Raw genomic sequence first — 21,037 nt, forward strand, 5'->3', positions numbered from 1 at the left:
GCCGCCTGGAGCGCCCGGGTGGCGATGTTTTCTAACAGCCTCGGCTCTTGGCAGACGCCGCCTTCTGTCAGCCCATCGCTCTCCATAATATCCTTGTTTCCCCAGGGGAAGGGAGAGGAGGGGAGAGGAGAGGAGGGGAGGGGAGGGGAGCGAACGCTCAGCCACCAGCGATCGGCCCTCCGCCTCCTGCAACCCCCCCCCCCCAGCCCTTGCCAGCGCCTGCGCGCACAAACGCCGCTTTCCTTGTCCGAAATCCAGGCGAGGCAGGGGAAGTTCGGCGCGTCTCAAAATCTTCGAAGCCAGGAGGATGGCTGGGCACGGCAAGGCTGCCGCCGACCAAGCGGATCCGGAGGCAAGGCGTGCGGAGAGACCCAACACTCTCCGCTGCCCCGGTGTATCGTCCAAGCGAAGGGAGCACAGATGACTTTTAGGGAGGACCCAAGTAATTAATCCCCCTCCCCGAAAAAGAAAACCCCAGCAACAGCAGCAAGCAAGCGCCCACGCCGCATTCCAGACCCGCTTCCCTTCCTTAGCCCTCATTTGGTCCCTTCACCTGCTGGCCGAGATGCCGCCAAGCTGAGGGTGGGGGAGATGAAGAGAAATGGGACTGAGGTGAGAAGGGCGCTTTCCTCCTGCCACTTCACTACCTCTTCGGGCTCCTGGGCAGGTTCCCGCCAAAAGACGAGCCGCTCGGAGAGGCGACTTAGCCGCACATCCACTGGCTTCCCTGGGGCCGCTACCCAGTGGTATCGCCCGGCCAGCTCCCAGCCCCCAGTAGCAACAATAGCCGCCCCTCCTCCCCACCCCCTCCGCTCCTCAAGCAGCCGGGCGCGTCTGTGCTCGGAGGGAAGGGAACCGCCTTGCCCGCCCGGTGGCCAGCGGCTGGGAGGACGCCGCCGCCGCGGTGACAGCAGCCACGAGTGGCGCTCGCGCCGTTAGTCAGCAGGCCGGCAGGCAGCCAGCTCCGCCCCAGCGGCGCAACGCCCCGGAGGGAGGTGGGCACTTTTCACAAACTCCGCGGCGGCCCGCGGAGCGAAGGGCTGTTGTTGCCTGTTGGGAAAGACCTGCGGCGGGAGAGGAGGAAAGCGCCTGCGTGCCACACAGGAGGAGAGCCGCGGAGGTGAGGGGAAACTCGCCGCGCGCAACCCGCAGAGACTTACCTGGCCGGCTGCCGGTGGAGCCGAAGGAGCTGGGGGACGGCGCCGGAGAAGGAGAGCAGGAGCTTACGTCCGGCCAGAGGGGAGGCGGGGGCCGGCGGGACCTGCGGCGCGGGGTTCGCCAGGAAGAGCGGCAAGAGGGCCCCTGGACAATGGCGGACCCAAGTCGGAGGAGCAAGGCGCTGCTCCGCTTTTCTTCCCGGGCCGAGACGCGGGCTTGCTGAGGCGGCCCGGAGGTGTCCCGGGAGCGGCGCGGGGCTGCGTGGTCGCCCCGTCCTCCTGGCTGTCGAGCTGTGCGCCCGGCGGCCCCAGGTGCGTGGCGGGCGGCGGGGCCGGCCGGGCCATGGAGACGCCGGCGGAGAACCCGAGCAAGGCGGCGGAGTACCTCAAGGAGCTCAACAAGATCATCGAGACGCAGCAGGAGCTGCTGGAGAAGCAGAAGCTCCGCATCGACGAGCTCGAGCAGCAAGTGGCCAAGCTCTATCACGAGAACGCCCGGCTGCAGGACGAGCACCAGCGGCACCTGGCCACATGCAGCCTCCTGCTCCTGCAGCAGCAGCAGCAGCAGCACCACCACGGAGCCCTGGCCGCCCCGCCGCCGAGGGACGGCCAAGACAACGCCAAGGAGGAAAAGTAAGCGGCCGGGCCGGGGGCCTCCTCGGGCTAGGGCGGGGGCAGCCCAAGGAATGCTCCGCTAGTGGGGTAGGTGGCATCCGGGTTCTTGGGGCAGATCTCGGGGACAGGAGACCCCTGTGGTCCAGGGACTCCTAGGGAAGACCCGCGCCTAGAAGATTTCCGACGGCTGCGCGTTGCTTAGAGGGCGATGTTTTAGCTTTGGGGTGCATCGCGGGTCTTCTCTCATGCATCAGCTGAGAAGTCGTGGTTTAAAGGTGCGGGGTTTGCCTAAGGTGTGGGCCGGGTGCGTGGCTCCGTGGGGCCGTTGGATGCGGACCGGAGTGGGATTCTTGCAGAGCTTGCGCTCGGGACAGCGCTGGCGCTGGCGGGCACGGTTCCAGGTGTTTTCGGGGAAGTGTGCTTGGGAAAGTGGTGTCACAGGACCCGGCTGGTGGCTTCTCTAGCGGAGAGCAAGGGGCCGGGCCTGAGCCTGAAGCGGTGTGAAGAGGAACTGCTAAGGAAAGCAACAGAAAGAGGGTCAGTCAACACGGGCTGGGTGGCCCCTTGCCAAAGCTGGGACTAGTTCAAGTTAAACTTGTTGATCTTCGGGAACCCGTTTGCTCTTAATCTCTGCGTCTATTTACAGAGTGCTTTCATCTTTAATTAATAACGTACCGCTTACTGCCTGCGTGGAGCTGCTTAACTGCATTACTGTTTAAAGTAAGGCCCGTTTGGGAGTACTTGCAGAACTACACCTGTGCAGTCCCCCCTTTTTAACATGGTAACTAGAAGTTAATGAATTACTTTAAGATTAGCAAAACCATTCTTTGAGGCAGTCGAGGCTCTGATAATACCAGCTCTTGCCAAAGTAAATTCTTTTTGTAAGGCCCTTTAAGAGGGGATGGTGTTCCTTCTTGCACACACTTTTTAGCTACTCACATTAGGTTTAAAGGTCCAGGTTGCTTCTGGGCTTGCAAACTGCTCTTTGATTAGGTTTTTAATTTATTTTAAAAGGTTGGTCCTGATTGGGCAGGCTTTTTTAATGCTGTATTTAATGTAAACACTTACCAAAAACTACCAAGGATCACATCTTAGAAAAAGCATTCCTTCTTTTATTACCTGGGAAGGGAATTCCTCTTTGAACAATGGTGGTCTTGAGTGTTTTTCCTCCCTTCAAGATGTATTCTCAGTAGTATTGGTTTTACTCTTATGCAAATTTATGCAGGGTTAATTGGGCAAATAATGCAAGCTCTTAAGATTAATTGACTAAAGTAGAAAGCACTTGTATTTTCAGTTAAGTATTTGTAAAAGAAATAGGGAGAATCAGTTGTGATGAGGTTTATATATCTCCAGTGTGATGTTCTTCCTGCACTATTGTGACAGATAAACCTATTTTCATAATAGTCTCATCAAGTCATATTTGTTTTGTTGTACTACAAACAAGCCAGTCCACAACAAACCTCTTTTTGTCATCACCTTGGTGGTTATTTCCTGGAGGGTTTTTTCCTGTTATATCTAGAAAACATTTGAATCCAAGCCTTCTAACTGGCACTGGTAGTTGTAACTTAATCCCTGAAGCATAGGCCTTTGCCAATTGCTTAGGACTATATTTCCTGCATGGTTCCTATTGAAACCATTCCTGCATGGTTCCCATTTGCACTGTGGCACTCACCAGTGCATTCCCCGGTGTCCACTTCCTTCTACCCCAAAGCAAAGAACCAGTTTGGCTTTCCTCTACTTAACTGGATCAAAAGTTTCTTTTCTTTGCAAAACTATTGGAAGCATCCCTTTGAGTTTGCAGAAAGTACTGGTACTTGTTTGAAAACAGCTGCCTCAGTCACTTTTTATGGTACCTCACAGCACTGTGTATTTGGCTACAGTACCCATGAATGAAGTTTTGTGGATGCTTGTGGCAGCCATTCATTTTTACTTATTTATTTTCGCATTTATATACTGCTGCATTCCATTTGGACTCGTGGCGGTTTACAATAAAACAATCAAAAACAGTCCAATCCCCTAAAACCCATTAAAAGTAGACAGGAAACATTGACATTAACATTAAAAGATGGCGATACAGAGTTCTAACCCCCCATCCACCCAGCCTTTTCCACTGTCCGACTGGGGCCAAGAATTCTCTTTCATTGGGAGTAAGGGTCTTGATCCAACAGATGTAGTGGGGGCCACAGCTTCACAATATTCTTAGAGTGCTCACAGACTGAATATGGTTAGAGAGCTTTGGCATAGAAAATTATAGCAAATTACTACTGCTCCAAGTTCTCATTTCCTGCAAAAAGTTCTCATTTCTTGCCCTGAGTCCAGTGAGAGAAAGCAGAAGAAAAATCCAAATATAAATAAATAAATCCTTACCATTATTCTCCTTAATAATTGTGAAAGGCCCTTGTAAGTGGAGCACTGTCCGGCACACATCCGGTGTCTGGACTGTGCTTCCGCCTGCACGGGGCAATCCAGCTGGATTGGGCTGGCCTCTTGAATGCCCGTCTCCAGAAGCCAGCCATGAGGCGCTCTCGCAGCCTCATGCCCAGACCCTACCTGGCCACCAAGGAGGGCACTCCTACCCTGCCTCGGCTACCAAACAATGTGGTTTTTGGCAGCCACCGCAGGCCAACTGGCTGTGCAGCCATCGCCCCAGCGGCCAGCACACCTTCCACCTCCTCCATTGCAAGCCAGGCCGACTGCCTGCTTGGGCTGTCAACCCCGCAGCCAGTGGGAACTCCAGTTCTCCCCACTGGCACTGGCGTCACGTGCTGTGAGTCGCTTGGCCAGCCACAAGGCACTCACTTACCTGCAGAGTCGGCCACTCCCAGGCTACCCTGCCTCCCCAACCCAATGACCCGCCAGCAGCCAGCTGCACCACCAGGACTGCCTGCGCATCCACGGCACAGGCCAGCAACGCACCCTCTAGATCAAGCACCGACCGCAAGACCACCTCTGGCCCTTTCGTCCTGCCCACCAGCGGGAACAACACATAAGCCAGCGGGGGGAGCGATACTTGCCTTCCTGGATGCAGCGGTCTTTAAGGCTTGACTATAAGTATAAAAGTGTTTGGGAATTGCAAAAGTATTTCAGTATATACAGAGAGGATATTTTAAAAGACTAAGATCTAACGAATATTCTCAGCTCCTTGTTTGTAGTTCTGGTTTTCAGTCCGAGAGGACAGATTAGAATGGAGTCAGAAATTATTCTTGTATGCTTCTCAGTATGATATCTCAGAAATTCAGCTCTGTGTTTGGCACTCTGTTTACTTAATCTGCACTGTTCCCATTCACTCCTAGGTATCTTATCAAATATTTGCTTCCAGTTTTCTGGAGGGTGTTGCTTTTTTCTTTTTGTTTAAGATGAACTTTCTCATATGGTCAGAAAAATATAACTTGGAAATAATGTTGCCTCGACTTTTACAGAAGTAGACAAGGAATGTTCATTCAACAATTGATATATATGAAACATATTTGGGGGAAATGCTTTTATATGAGTTTCTGGAAAAGTTGAAATTCCTCCTAAAACCAGTGGATTTGAGGGAATATTTTGCTGTTTAGGAAACAGCTTTCTTTCTTTACTAAAAAGAGGGCTCTGTACATATTTAAAATAAAATACCCAGTTAATTCAGTACCTGAAAATCCCTTGAATACAAATGAGCCCTTTGTATTTTTTCAGATATCTGCCTTCCATCCCCCGTGCTTCTGCAGTACAAATAATGTACCAGAAAGAACATAAATGGGTTGTTGTGGTGTGAAAATATTTTTCTTGTCTCTCAAAGGAAGCAATCTCTGAGCTACAGCCTTGATGACTGAGTCTTTTTAAGTCTCTTAAGTGGATTTGATGTTGGGATCAGAATTAATCTGGGATATTTATGGAATAGTTATAATCTTTCTGAGGTGTAGTCCAAAGAACTCAGTGGGAAAGTTCAGATTTACCAGGTTTCTGTTGCCTTGCCCAACACGTAGAAGGTGAGCTTAGATACTGGTGGTTGGACTACCTCCTATAAGCTGGATGTACAATGTAAAATGTCAATGTTTCATGTAGAAATTACTGGCTTTCTTTTTGGTCTCAGCAAGCCATGTCCTTCCTTTCTGAGTCATCACAAATTGCCAGGAGTTGCTCCTTTGTGTAGTCCACCTTCAGGGAATGTGCTGGTATTAATGCATTTGTTTACCTGAGTTTCTTTATACATTGCATCTATATTACAGTGCATCCCATTATACAAGGAATATAGCAAGCAAGTTGGTTAAAGAAACATGGATTTTTTGCATCCTGTGCCAATCACTATGGCCAGTATGGATAGTGGGTTTGTCTCAAGACAGAGAACTAAAGCAAGATACAAATACCTCTTGAAAGTGAAATGCAAAATCTATTGGATAGATACCTCATACAGAAAAATACTGAGACATATACAAAATCTCACAAGTGGATACTATGTAGGTTATGTGTAATGAGGCTGTCTGATATTTTTGAAAAATTGGCCGCATTTATAGATTCAGAAGGTGCATCATTTATGGAATCATGAGAGTTTAGGGATGTATCTAAAACTATCCCATTATGATAATTTGGATAATTATTTAGGACTAGGGGCAAAGCCCATTGTATCCAAGAATACAATGGGTGCTAGAGCTTGGCAGTGGGAAGAGGAAGGGGAGGAGTTGTCCAGTCTGTAAGGGCACGGGGTTGAATGTGTGTGTTGTGTGGGAGGTTGTGGTGGTGTGGAGACAAATGAGGGCATGGGTGTGGAGAGATGGGTGTCAAGAACCTGTGGTGTGGAATGTTCATTGAGTGTGGGAGAGGACTGACTTTTGCGAATTGTGGCATGGTGGTTACAGATGAGCTTTCCAGAGTCATGTCCTCAGATATGTGAAGGGAAAATCAGACTGGAGACTCTTCTTAGGGGAAGACTACATGGCAACCAATTCTTCCCAGTTCTGCATCATTTCCCTTCTTGTGTGAATTAGGCCACAGACACCGAAATGCCCCTCTGCCCTAATGCACATGGGGTAGTCACAGTACACAGGTGTCCATCCTGTTCCTTCTTTTCCATTTTTTCACTGTTGATAAAATGTTATGTGCCCACATGCTTCTTTCATGATTGCTCCTTAGAATAATGGATTTTTGTACCCTGTTGTATACTACCCAAAGGAGTCTCAAAGCAATTTATAAACATCTTTTCCCTTCATCTCCCCACAATAGTCAACCTGTGAGGGATGTGGGGCTGTGAGAGGTCAGAGAACTGGGAATGGGCAGCAGTGACCCAGCAGGCATCAGGTGTCTCAAAGCATTTTCCAATCGTCTTCCCTTTCTCTCCCCATAACATACTCCCCATGAGGGAGGTGGGGTAGAGAGCCTCACATGGAAGCTGGCAACCCTAAGAGGAAGACTCTCTGTGCACAGCAGTCGTGACCTTAGTAAGGTTTTTTATACTTTTTTTATTTGCCAGGCCAAGGTTGAAATAATTCATTTTAGTTCTCATGTGTCTCCCGCCATTTACTTGTTCGCTATTTACAGTTTCAGACTGTAAATATTTATTTAAATCTTCCTGCACTTACTAGACTCGCAGGACTGATGCTGGTCTGCCTGCCTGCGTCCCAGAATACAAACAGTTGCTGGCAAGGGCTGGCCATAGCCCATAGTCCAGGAGGGACACTCCTGCACCACTCCCTGCTAACTGCAGGCAAAAATGGCTCTTTTGAAGGCTGGACTCTGAGGCATTGTACGATTTTGAAGTCCCACCTCCAAACCTCCAGGAATATTTCCAACCCAGTGGTAGCCAACCTCCAGGTGGGGCCTGGAAAGCTCCTGGAATTACAGCTCACTTGCAGAGTATAAAGATCTGCTCCCCAGCAGAAAGGGCTACTTTGGACAGGGTTGTGGTGGAGAAGAAACATTTAAGGCCTCCCACACAGGTTGTTGTTGAATTGAAAGACTTGAGGCCTACTGCACAGGGTTGTTGTGCAGATGAAACAGGAGACAAAAGAACCTCTGCAATAGCATCCAATTTTGCCTGCAGAATAACGCTGTGCAGGGGCCTCAAATCTGCAGAGAGTTGCAAAGAGGAAAGATAAATGGCTTGGCTGTGTCTAACCCCTGAGCAGAGCAGTATTTTAAGTGAGAAGGGGCTTTTCTGTTGCCTCCCTGTCAGCCAACTGTTTGGCAGAAGGGGAAAGTTCCGTATCCTCAAAAGGAATGCCCTCGGGCTCCCTTGTGTTGCTTTTGGAAATACCTCCCTCCTCTCAGTCAGGGGCTGTTAAAGGCTCCTTCCCAGCAGGCCTGAAGGGAGGGGGGAGCCTTCTGCCAGCTCTGTCAGGGTTTTGAGGCAATTTGCAGTTGGACATGACAGTTAGGACAACCTTGGGGTGAAAAGGGCTGGCGCAGCTTGTCCAAGCCTCCATTCTCATTCCACTTGGCAGCCCTGTTAACCTCCTCTCCCTGCGGTGGTCAGGGGCAGAGTGGCAGCGATGTCTCCAGATTACCCTTGGCTAGGCTGGGTGGGTGGTCCCTGTCAGAAGTTTGGCTTCATGCCTCCCGACTGACTGGAAATCTGGTCTGTCCTGGTGAGGTCCCAATCGTGTCTTCCGATTGGCCCATCCGCTTGTCTGTCCGGAGCCAATCCGGGAGTTTTGGTCCTGGACTCGGCCCAACCCAACCACTCTTACTGTTTTATTAAGAGGGATTGATAATTGTTTGGAGGGTGCGAATTGCTATAGAAGGCAGCTATGTACCAAAATCTGAGTGTCATTCTTGAGGTCACTGGATGGCCTTGGGCAACTAATCTGTCTAAATGTAATCTACTTCACAAGGCATTTGAGCTAAAATGGAAGGAGAAGAATCATCCATTCCAGCCTAAGCTCTTTGGAGGAAGGATGGGTAAAAATGAGGTGGAGAACCAGATGTATATTTGCTGCAGGGATGCACAGTGGCAGAAGACACCTCCGGCAACTCTTAGAAAACCAAAAAACCAAAGTTTCCACTTGTTCCTGTCTTGCTTTGCAAATCCATTTGGATTATTAGGATGATCATATTTCCTGGTTGGTTGGTTGACTGTAGCCTGTTTTCTAAATTCAAGGGTGTCTGAAGTAGCACAACAAAATTGGAGTCCAGTAGTCTGAGGAAGAGTGCATGGACTCAAAAGCTCACACCTTAAATAAATCATTGTTGGTTTTAAAGGTGCTACTGGACTTTGATTTTGTTATTTTCTAAATTGTCTATGTTTCTTTAATGTGTATCTTCAGGTTTTTTTGCATAGAAATCTTGAAAATTATTTTTTAAAGAATGATGTGAGCACAGTTAGTTATCCCGCAGCTTTCCTTTTGACTGAGTGCTTTTGTTCTCTTTTTAGGTAAACCATGTAATGGTACACATCAGTGCATAACCCTCCCTCTTTATGCAATGGAAAGTGGATACAAAGTTGATTTGCACATTAAAGTTTATCTTCCTAACATAATTGCACATGGTTCCTTGTTCAATTAAAGGCACCAGAAGTCTCAGAATATACATGTGTGGGTATGTTCAATCTCTTGTAAATGTAATTTTGTGGAAAGGAGCAAGTAATAGGACCTGTAGCGGAGGAGGTACTGTACCGGATGAGGTACTGCAAAATATGTGGTAAATGTGAGCCAATATAGTTGGCAGGGTATATACACCACATGAAAGTGGTTGATGTTTGGAGTATATATAGTATGCCTCGTATGTGTGATACATGAAAATGAGTCACTGCTGCAATAAGGCAGCAGTAAGTTTGTTCTCTCTTTTCATACCTACTTGTTTGTCTCAATTAAAGAGCTAATGTACATGATTGCTGGGGATAAGTTTAGATTAGAATGTGAGCTTGCTGCTTGAACATAAAGACATGCCCCATAATTATATAAACTGAAAAAAGTCTGCTGACTTCCCAATTACTGCACCCTAAGATATTCTGAAGAAGCAAGTAGAAGTCCTTATATTTAGAATATTTGCTATTATACTATACTATTTTTATGCTTAATAAAATTATTTGATTCATAATCTAGCTTAATGAGTGCATGGTTTGGCTTACTGTCACTAGAATCATGAAATAAACCAGCTGTTTGACGTGCTCAGCAGAGTTAAGCGCATAGGACAACTGTGGCAGGAAGTGTTGTATGTAGTATGTACCCTAAGGTAGCCTTTCTCCATTTTTTTTTAACCATTGAGAAACCCCTGAAACATTCTTCAGGCTTTGAGAAACCCCAGAAGTGGCATGATCATGCAGGATATGGTTGGGAGGCATAGCTATATACATGCCCAGCCATGGTCCCTCCCCTTCCAGGCCCATCATTGGCTATTTTGGGGGAGGGGTTCAACATTGTCTTTTATACACACACACACACACACACACACACGGAGGCAAAGCCTGCTTTAAAAACGAGCTTAAAGTGCCCCCACCAGCAGGCACAGTGGGAGAATGGGTGCATGGCAAACCCCTTGCTAAAATTCACATAGGAGCAGCCAGCACTCACTTAGCAGCTGGGACTCTACTGTCCCCACCACAAGTGGAGGATGGACAGCTGGCGGCCCATAGGGCACCTTTAAAATGGTGCTTGCCACACCACACCCTGGCCTGCTCTCTGCCTGCTTCCACTGGAATTGCTGGGGTCATCACCAGCATTCACGGGGGTGGGGGGCGGGGAAGCAGGGTGGAAGAGATGGTAGTGATGCTGGCTGGTGGGGAGGGGGAGTTGCTGTCTCCTAGGCTGCTGTAAAAGTTGCATGGGATCATGGGAAGTGGTGGGTAGAAGAGGCAGCATTGAAGGTGGGTTGCAGGCCACTGGTCAAGTGAGCCTTGGCAGCACACCCTCCAGCTCACTGTCCCAATGCACTTTCCAGCCTGCTTTCCCCGTGCACCCTGGGGGAGGGTGCTGCCGGCTTGTAGACAGCAGTCAGAGCAGGATGGGAGTTGGTGGGAGGCCCTGGTGTCTGCTCTCACGACAGGGAGGCAGGGGAAAAGTGGTCACCGCAAAGGCAGCTCTCAGGGTAGGAGACTGGGAGCTGTTGGGCAGCCACTCCTGTCCCAGCGTAGCAGCGCTTGCTGCGGGGGCTGACTTTGAACGGGCAGGCAACAATGGAGGTGGCATCCTTCAATGGGTATGGAGGCAAGAAGGCTGACTAGAAGGGCACGCAGCCATGGCAGAGGCTGCCAGTGCTCCTGGAGGCCCATGATGTACAGGAGGCCAGTCAGAACAGCAGGTGGCTAAGGCGAAGGGGGGCAGGACTCCCACCCAGTGAGGGCCAACCAGAGGGCCAGCGTATCATGAGACGTACCGTGCACATTTTATTATATAGGATATATATTTACTCCAACCCATTTGGGAAACCCTTCTAGGGCTGGCAAGAAACCTCAGGGTTTCACTAATCCCTGGTTGAGAAAGCCTGCTATAAGGCAACATAATAGTTCTTGGCCATTAATCCACTACTATCCTCAAGTTAATACAACATTATTACATTACTGTTTGGCCCGAAAGTTCTGGGGAACTCTGCCTGCCTGCCTACCTACCTACCTACCTACCATAATTGAGGTAGCCTATCGACTACAAAATCCCATCCCTCTGTATGCAGATAGTGTCAGTCCAGCAGTCAGTCAGTCTGAAGTGTCATTCCACTTCATGTTTTTACTGTTCAGTGTGATTTAATAGCTTTCCAGAGGTCTTCAGCTTCATTCACTTAAATCTGAACAAGCACTTCTTGATGTGCTGAGAATCTTCTGCCAAACAAAAATGAAGTCAGGAGATGCTCACTTTTGGCTGTTTAGTCTAATGCAGCTATAAAGAATCACAAACAGTAGTAAGAAGTAGTAAACAGCAATATCTTAAATAGCCTTGGGGGATATTTGGCTGAAACGTACTAAATAACTCTTTCCTTTAAAACTTCAAGTAAATTTTTGCACAAAATGTTTCAGCTAAATGTTTCAAGCAAATGTTTAGCTTATAGTTTTCTTTGTGTTAGTTTACTGTAATGTAAATAAATAAGGCTACCTTTGAAAATGGACCAGAAACTTTAGTTTATCCAACATGCAGGCTACTATCAGGCAGTCCTATGATGAAAATTTTGCCTGAGTATTTCTAGACACTATGCAAAGTGCTGACTCTTATCTTAGAAACCATAAATGGCTTGGGGCCAAAGTACTTAAAGGCCAAATTCTGCCAAATTTAGAATATTTTCTGGCCCACCAGTCAAGAGCTGTTGTGTAACCCCTATTCTCTCTGCCCCTGCCTTCAGAGGTGAGGCCTGTGGTAACCAGAGATAGGTTCGCCTCCCTCAATGTAATAGCATTTATCTTAGCCTTTGCAGTTTAAGCTCACCTGGCGCCTATGCTTTCTTCCAGACACTTACTCAGAATGTTTCTGTGTACCCCAGCTTCTATTTAATAGATCATTTAGTGCCATTTTAGTGTGACACCCCCCCTCCAAAAAAAAAAGCCTGCTATTTGAAGAAGCTCACTGTTTTTGTTGTGACTGGATCATTAATGCTTTATTTTAATAAATAACTTTCAATGTTCTCAAGTGGGTTTCCTGCTGCGGTGGCTTAAACACTTGCTAACTAACTATAAATTGTCAAGTTTGGCTGTAAACAAAAATCATATAATACTTTTTTATTAGGGACAACCAAAATAGCAAACCCCTGAACAATGTTTTGTGGATTTTGTTTCATGAGCTGGATGTTGCATAGGCCGGAATATTGTTTACAAGTTTTGGCTGCAACCACCATTACATGACCAAGTAATAGAAACATTAGCACTCTTTTATCATTTCCATACTATTAGCTAGAACACATCTGATCAGTCATTGTTTATAGGCAAGTCTTATGATACAGTGACATTCATTCCAGTTTCTTAGACCAGCCTTTTAAAACTTTTTTACACTTAAAAAACCCCCAAAACATTCTTCAGGCTTTGAGAAACCCCAGAAGTGGCACGATGGTACAAATATTGTTGGGAAGCATAGCTGTGTACATGCCCACCTGACACCCCTTCCCACCCCCTACAGGGCCGTCATTGGGAAAGCAGGTTGACATGACCATATATGGTCACATCACCCAATAAATGTTTAACAAATTATATTTTCAAAAAATATAAAAAATTAACTCTTACCCATTCAGGAAACCCTTCCAGGGCTGTTCAGAAACCCCAGGATTTCACAAAACCCTGGTTGAGAAAGCCTGCTTTAGACAAATTGCACATAAAAGCATTATTTAAATTACTAGATATTAAGCCCGCTGCAGGCAAAATACAGCGGGCACTAGCAGGGTGGGTGGATAGATGGGCAGAAAGAGAGAGAGAGAGAGAGAGAGAGAGAAAGAGAGAAAGCTGGGAGGGAGGTAGGGAGGTAGGGAGGTAGGGCTGAAAGGGAACGGGGCAGGGGTGGGAAGAAGGGGGCTGAAGGTCCCTTTGGGGGAGGGGGATGTAGCAATCAGTGGGGAAGAGTGGGTGAGTGGGTGGGTGGGGAAGCGGCGGCAGAGGGTAGCGTGGAGGGGGGTGTGCTCGGTAGAAGGGAGGAAAGACGTTCCCCCAGCCCACCCCACCCCCCCGAGGTCTGTGCTTCGATGCGGCAAAAGGAGCAGGGGTCAGAGATGCGGCAGGCCTGGTCCTTTCGCCTCGCCAAAGCCTTCCCCCCACTCCTTTCCCCGTCTGTGGTCCTGGCTTCGGTGTGGCGAAAGGAGCAGGCCCAGCATGTCTCCAATGCGCCAGGCCTGCTCCTTTCGCTGCGCTGAAGGCTTCCCCCCCAGGTGGCGGCTTCGGCATGGCGCCACCCGGAAGCCTTCCCCCCTCCCTCACATTTCCTGGCTTCGCCAGTGGGAAAGGAGCAGAGATGCCGCGTCTTTGACGTGGTGGCCTTGCTCCTTTCCCACCGGCGAAGGCTCTTGCCCCGGCCCCCTCACCTCTGTGACTGACAGGAGCAGGGCTGCCGTGTCTTTGACGCGGCGACCCTGTTCCTTTCCCGGAAGGAAAGCTCCAGTGAGAAAACAGCTGAATAAGAATTCATCAGGAGTATTAGCCATCAGTAGCTAGGAACGCAAGGGGTCTGACAATGTTCTCGGTCTCTCTGGGTGTTAAATAGCTTAATATAATTAACTTGTGCTATCACCAGTTATAGCTGTTACAAATGATTGCTATACTTACCTGTTTACTTCTGAGTTTTGTATAAAAGGTAAAGGTATCCCCTATGCAAGCACCGAGTTATGTCTGACCCATGGGGTGACGCCCTGTAGCGTTTTCATGGCAAACTCAACACGGGGTGGTTTGCCAGTGCCTTCCCCAGTCATTACCATTTACCCCCCAGCAAACTGGGTACTCATTTTACCGACCTCGGAAGGATGGAAGGCTGAGTCAACCTTGCGCTTGCTGCTGGGATCGAATTCCCAGCCTCGTGGGCAGAGCTTCAGACTGCATGTCTGCTGCCGTACTACTCTGCGCCACAAGAGGCTCTGAGTTTTGTATAGAAGTGTCATAAACCAAGACTTTTAACAGTTCAGTTTTCCCACTTTCCTTTTCATGTACAAACATTTTGTTGCGTGAAGATTCATTTCATGGAGTCTGCAGAAATCAGGTTGAAACAAGGGAGCATCTTTTACTCCACTGCCCCTTTTATAGTTTGTGATAAAACAATACAAATTATATTAGAAAGGTACTCAAGGTCTCATAGCAAATGAAAAGATAAAGAAACTTTTAAGTGATAAGCCTCAAACTACCCTACGTACTGCTAAATTCTGTGCTGCCACCATGAAGATGTGCAGAAATTTCCCAGGGAACTAAATTTTTGTGCATTTTTATAATAGTCATACATTTGCAAATTTTATAGAAATTACTGTTTAATTATGATATGATTCTCAGTTTTAAATGCATTCAACAGTTTATTTCGTATTTGTTGTTCTGGTATAAATGACTGTAAATAAAGTATTGTTTATCATTTCATGCAGCTGCCAGAATAGGCCTAAGCTTGCAAGCATATGATGCAATAAATTTGTTTGCCTTTAAATATCAAAATGCTCCTCTTTTTAAGGTGCCTTTTGTTGTGCTGTGTTACATATGAACATATTAAATATATCTCTCTTGGAGAATCAACCCTAGTCTCCATGGTAAGGTGAATGGCTAATAAAAACCAGCTCTTCTCTGGATCTCTTTCTGCATTTCTTTGCCTGGCACCAAAACCGCTGGAAGTACTTTTTAAACCTTTTTGAGCCTGTAGGTACCTTTGGAATTCTGATACAGTATACTGGGTGCAACCACAAGATGGCTTGTCATGAAGGACAGCAGGTCACAAAATATTAGGAAGTGAGGATGTGCATAACTCTGATAGTAATGATTCATTATTTCAAGCACAACCTCCATTTTAAAAGTTTTTTTAAAATAGATTGTATTGTTTAAAATAGTTGCTTTTTGTACATACAAAATAAATATACATATTGAGCTCACTAAGAAACCCACATCTGGCAATATCTATTTTCATTTTGCAGCCATGTAACTGTTTACCTGAACTAGATAAAAGCCCCAAGAAGCCCATCCCATTTTCTAAAAACATTTGCTGAGCTCCAGGGAAGATATTGGTGGATGCCATGACTCCTGTGGACACCATCATGGGCGGCCTTGACCATGGATAATTTAATCTACCCTGATTGGTTTTTTCTGGCTCTGTTAATATATTTCTTTTAACCAGTCTATTAGCACGTATTAATAGTAACAATATAGCTTTTATTGCTTTTGACTTTGCTGTTGGTTTCATTTTATTGACACCACTTTTTGCTATTTTTGATGGAAGTTGTTGCCACATGACCTTTTAATGGTCAATGAAGGTTAAACTGTGGCTTTTTGTGAAACAAGATACACCAGCCATCCAATGCAAGGCATTTGCAATGTTCTGTTATGAGGTGCATACCTACCCACATGGATGGCACTCATACAATTTAGAGATTAAATCCATTGTTAATGTGAGAGGACTTATTGAGTAAGACCATCTGTAAACCGCTCCTGTGGAGTGGTAAAAATAAAACAGTAAGGGGTAGGTGGGAGGAGAAAGGGGCGGGGTGAGTCTGTGATAAAAACTCAGAGGGGCCAATCAGGAGCCGCTTTGCCGCTTTGCGGCTCCCGATTGGCCCGTCCGAGTGTCACTCCGGGGCCAAGTGGCCAATAGGGAGCCGCAATGCGCATGACTCCCCATTGGCCACTTGGTCCGTCCTGGACTCCAAGGTGAGTGGGCTGGGGGAAGAGGTTTCGCCACTGGGAAAGGAGCAGGGCCACTGCATCGAAGACATGGCGGCCCTGCTCTTTTTCCGTCAGCGAGCCCAGGACCTTGTGCGGGGAGGGGGGTGGCAAGAAGGCTTAGACACACCCAGAAGAGCTCTTCTGGGCGTGCCAAAGCCGGGACCTTGGGGGGGAGGGGGGGAAAGGCATAGGTGTGGCGAGAAGAGCAGGCCCAATGCGTCGGGCCTGCTCCTATTGCCGTGCCGAAGCCACCAAATTGGAGGGGGGGCTGAGGAGAGGGGCAAGTGGGGACGCCGCGGTGGGGGGGAGCCCGCAAAGCACCCTGCGAGCCACCCGGCCCCACCAGCACACATGCTAGCGCCCCTTTAAAATACAGCAATAAGTTAAGGTAAAAGGCACACAAATGAAGAAATCCACAAATAACTTGAGGCACATTTGACTGGATCTTACCTAGTCTCCCTGTAGCATAGGGCTGCACACTATGCAACCTACAGATACCTTGTCATGTGTCTCATAGTACCAGCTATCTTACATCCCTGTGAAACTGAGGGAGAGGCACCTTACTACTGGCTAGGAAGCTGCAGTTAAAACAATGCTCACAAGAACTTCAGATGCAACTGGAAAGTACCAATGGCTCTCAAGAGAAGGAAATATCTCCCAGATAAGTTTGAGATGCTTTGGTAACTGGGGAATCAACAGTGTCCCAGTTGGCTGTGGCTCTAATGGGAGGGCTGGACTGTAACAGTTATTGCTGTGCCACTGACTCAGCATGGGTGCCACACCTCTCCTTGGAAGAAAAGGTTGCCAATATAACCACAGCATTCTGGTTAGCTCTCCATCTGTGTAACATCTGGGCTTCCCTCTAGAGCTGGCTGGATGCTATAGTTACTATGGTGATTACAGTTCCATGGCTCACCTGAGAGTCATTGCCAGATTGAGAAACTGGGAGGAGGGTTTGAGAAACATTGTTTGGCATACTGTTTAAATGTATTTTCCTCTTCAAATTTAGGAATTACACAAAAAGTCACTGCAGAGCAGCAAAAAGTCTATAACAATTATGACATCTCAGTACATGTTGCTTTTGCCACTGATGTGATAGGTTTGGTTGCTTAGCTTTTTCCTCCAGGCAACCCAAATTATGGGGTGAAGTCTTGTTATAGGGCCATTCTGGTCCATGTTCCTGTTTAAGTTCTGTACTGCAGAACTCCATAAATAACTGATGGGCAGTCAGTGAAATGCTTGCAGGATAGGAGTAATATATGTGCTCCACTGAGCTCCTGATAATAGCCAACCCTCAGTGTTCTGCACCAACTGGAGTCTCCAAATTGATTTTGGCAGGAGACCAATGTATACATGATAATAATCTAGTCTCAATGCTACTGCAGTGTGGGTCCAGCATGGCCAGATGAGCCATATTAAGTTAAAGGGCTATTTTTTCAGAGTAGGCTGAGTTGGAAGAAAGCCTTTTTTGCAGCTGCATTAATTTGCTTCTCCGGTAATCATGTTTAGTCTAGTATAACTTCAGGGCTTTTAACCAAGTCAGCAAAGGTAAGCTGAGCTCCATCAGAAGTGGAGAGCACAATGTCCTTCAAGATCTCTGCCTTTCCAACCATCATTGGTCTTTTTGGGGTCTTGTTTCAATTTGTTTACTCATAACTCATTTATCATAACAGCCAGGCAAAGATTCACGACATTCAACATATTACTAGGGAATTTTGATATATATAGCTAGATATCATCTGCACATTGATGACATCCAACCCTAAAGCTTTAAATTGTTTAGAATTACATAGAATTGCACCCTGTGGAACTCTGCAGGATAGGTTCCACACTAATGGCAACTGGTCTCCAACAGCAACCTTTTGAGTACAATCTGTGAGGAATGCTTATAATTAGTTAGGGCACATTCCTTGAAACCTACTTCTGCCTGCAAGCTTCTCAACAAGATAATATGATCTAGTATCAAAGTCTACAGATAAATTAAAGAAGAGCAACAAGGAGGCATGGCATTTGTCTAGACAAAAGTAATCAACTACAGCTAACAACTCTTTCTATTTCATAGCCCATCCTGAAGCCAAACTGAAAAGAATCTAGATGAATTATCCAAGAGAGCTGGAGTTGGTCATCTACTGTTTTCTCAATTTCATTGCCAAGAAAGGGCAAGTTAGAAACTGGGATAATTGGCCGTATCAAATTAATGAACAGAATATTTCTTACTCATCTAAAATGATTGTTAGATATTGTTAGAATTTTATGAATCACTCAACAGGCATGTCAATACTAGGATATGATGGTCAAACAAAATGTTATAGATTGCAGGCAGATTAATCAAGTTTCAGAGTTTTTAGTTATAATAAGTGAAGTAGTTTATTTTGGTAATATTTAGTGAGCTTCCTTAAGGTATAATGAGTGTTTGGATGTACACCAGTAGTCTATGTCACTATTTAATATTGTCAGAGGTCCATTTTCTATTTGTAAATACACATTTTTGACCATCAGTGAAAATTTTTAAAAGAACATATAAAAGTATGGCGTAGAATTGTCAGTCCCCTCACCGCTGCGTCCTGCTCCGTACTGCTGACCAGCTGGCTGGTGAGGGAACTTACCAGCACCAGAGGGAAGACCTAGGTTGGTGATGTGGCAGTTTCACTTTCAATCCACAACAGAAGTGATGCCATTGTGTCACTAATGACAAAAGGTGTTCTGGCATTTGGGCAAAACCTCTATAGTAAAAATGACTTCTGCCACTGAGTTTTTATCCACATACCAGAGCGTCCCCACATATGATGACATTACTTCTGATACACACAGGAAGTGATGTTGCTGTGATGCCTTCCTCATGACCATTTATGCACTGGGAACTTCACTGCCCCAGCTTCCATGCAGGAACACAAATCGGGGGTGGATGAGGTGCACCGGGCCAAATGCTCCCCCATGTGGGTGCAGGGAGAGGTGGGGCAACCTGCCATGACTAAAACTTGAGCCTGCAGCCTGGCATGAAACCTCCAGTGCATAAACGGTCCATGTGTTGGCAAGTCCCACCTCCTGGTAGCTTTCAGGGACCTGGGAACCCTAGTTCATTAACTAACACAAGCACATGGGATCCAATTATAGAAGGAAACCTTTGGATCTAATTAATAGATCTAAATTCTGTATGTACTCTGTTTTAAAGTCATACAGTTGGATCTAAATTCTTGTTTCAGAAATTGAAAGATTCCTTTTGCTTAGATGAGGTTGGGGTGAGGGAAAAATTCTTGATCAAAAAATGACACTTTCAAAATGGATATCTATTTGTTCCACCTATTATTTTGTTACAAAAGGTAAAGGTAAAGGTATCCCCTGTGCAAGCACTGAGTCTGACCCTTGGGGTGACGCTCTCCAGCGTTTTCATGGCAGACTCAATATGGGGTGGTTTGCCAGAGCCTTCCCCAGTCACTACCGTTTACCCTCCAGCAAGCTGGGCACTCATTTTACCGACCTCGGAAGGATGGAAGGCTGAGTCAACCTTGAGCCGTCTGCTGGGATTGAACTCCCAGCCTCACGGGCAGAGCTTTCAGACAGCATGTCTGCTGCCTTACCACTCTGCACCATAAGAGGCTCCTTTGATTTTGTTACTCTGGCCTAATTCACATTTTGGGTAAAGGTCATATATTGGAGAGATCACAGACTAGCCTTGTGAATTGGCCATGAAAGAATACCTTTCATAAGAAACTGTCTAACACTGAACCAGATCATTGGTCCATCACAGTCAATATTATCCAGTCACACTGACTCTTCAGAGTCTCAGGCAGAGGTCTTTCACTTGATCTACCACCAAATCCTTTAATTGAAGATTTTAAGGATCAAACTTGGGACCAAACAGATGAGCTGGCTCTGAGCTATGTCCTTTCATTTTTTAAAGTTCTGAGGGATTTCTTTTCTCCTATTCAGAGGAAAGGAAATGAATTTAAAGGTGTGTTGTCCCACTAGGAAAAAAGCCTCTTGAGTCACAGGGTGGCAAGGCAGCCGACATGCTGTCTGAAGCTCCGACCATGAGGCTGAGAGTTCGATCCCAGCAGCTGGCTCAAGGTTGACTCAGCCTTCCATCCTTCTGAGGTTGGTAAAATGAGTACCCAGCTTGCTGCTGGGGGGTAAAATGGTAATGACTGGGGAAGGGAATGGCAAACTGCCCTGTACAGAGTCTGCCAAGAAAACGCTAGAGGGCGTCACCCCAAGGGTCAGACATAACTCAGTGCTTGCACAGGGGATACCTTTACCTTTAGTCCCACTAGGGCCCATTATGCACGGCCGCCGAAACGGCGATTTCGGGTCACATGGAAAATGCGGAGGGGGAAGACGCGACGCATACCGGTTATACACGGGGCGGGGCGCGACGGCGGCAAAACCCAGAGTAACCGATTATGCACGCGCCGATCCGGGCGCCGCTTCTGGTTGCGCCCCGCTCACCCGGAAGCTGCGCTTTCTTCCGCGTTTCACTGACGCGGCTTTTTCGGCGGCATGCACTGAAGCTGCAGCCGGTTGCAGCCGGCTCCGTGCGTTATCCGTGATTTTAGTCGCCGCCATTCCACCCCGAATGTGCGCTAAAACCCCCGTGCATAATGGGTCTAGGACTGGTACTTAATAGAACAACTTTGAGTCCAGTGACACCTTTAAGACCAACTATGTTTTCTTTGAAGTATAAGCTTTCATGTCTGCTGAAGTGTGCATGCACATGAAAAAAATGCATTCTTAAAGATGCTATTGGACTCAAACTTTGTTCTGCTGCTTGAACAGTACTCAACAGAATTTATTTGATGTAGTTGTTATTTATTATTTTTATGTATCATGGCATGTCTGTGAAATAGCCAGGAGATCCTATGATTTTCTGACTGTCAGGTAAGGGATGTTAGGAGATGGCTTGCCATTGTCTGCATCACAGCTCTGGTATTCCTTGGAGGTTGTCCTTCCATGTGATAGTTTTATGTAGCTGTGTTGGTAAATCTCCCCATGCCTCTTGATTCTCCTTTTAAATCATCAGTGATAGTACAGGTAATGGAAAATCTCTCCCCAC

At 47.0% G+C, this 21,037-nt stretch overlaps 1 protein-coding gene across 7 annotated transcripts in view; it reads left to right on the forward strand.

Moving 5' to 3' along the window:
• The first annotated feature begins 335 nt into the window (after positions 1-335).
• Positions 336-21,037, forward strand: part of IQSEC1 (IQ motif and Sec7 domain ArfGEF 1) — a 466,480-nt gene continuing 445,778 nt past the window's right edge. For 4 of the 7 annotated variants that reach the window (XM_077325612.1, XM_077325613.1, XM_077325614.1 and 1 more), the window contains exon 1: positions 346-1,790. In XM_077325612.1, coding sequence (XP_077181727.1) covers positions 1,501-1,790 — 290 coding nt within the window. In that variant the 5' untranslated portion in view covers positions 346-1,500. Of the gene's footprint in view, positions 1,791-21,037 lie in introns of all 7 variants that reach the window. The other 3 variants (XM_077325626.1, XM_077325629.1, XM_077325627.1) reach the window with 1 other exon arrangement.

This window comes from Paroedura picta, chromosome 3, assembly GCF_049243985.1.
Source record: "Paroedura picta isolate Pp20150507F chromosome 3, Ppicta_v3.0, whole genome shotgun sequence".
Lineage (NCBI taxonomy): Eukaryota > Metazoa > Chordata > Lepidosauria > Squamata > Gekkonidae > Paroedura > Paroedura picta.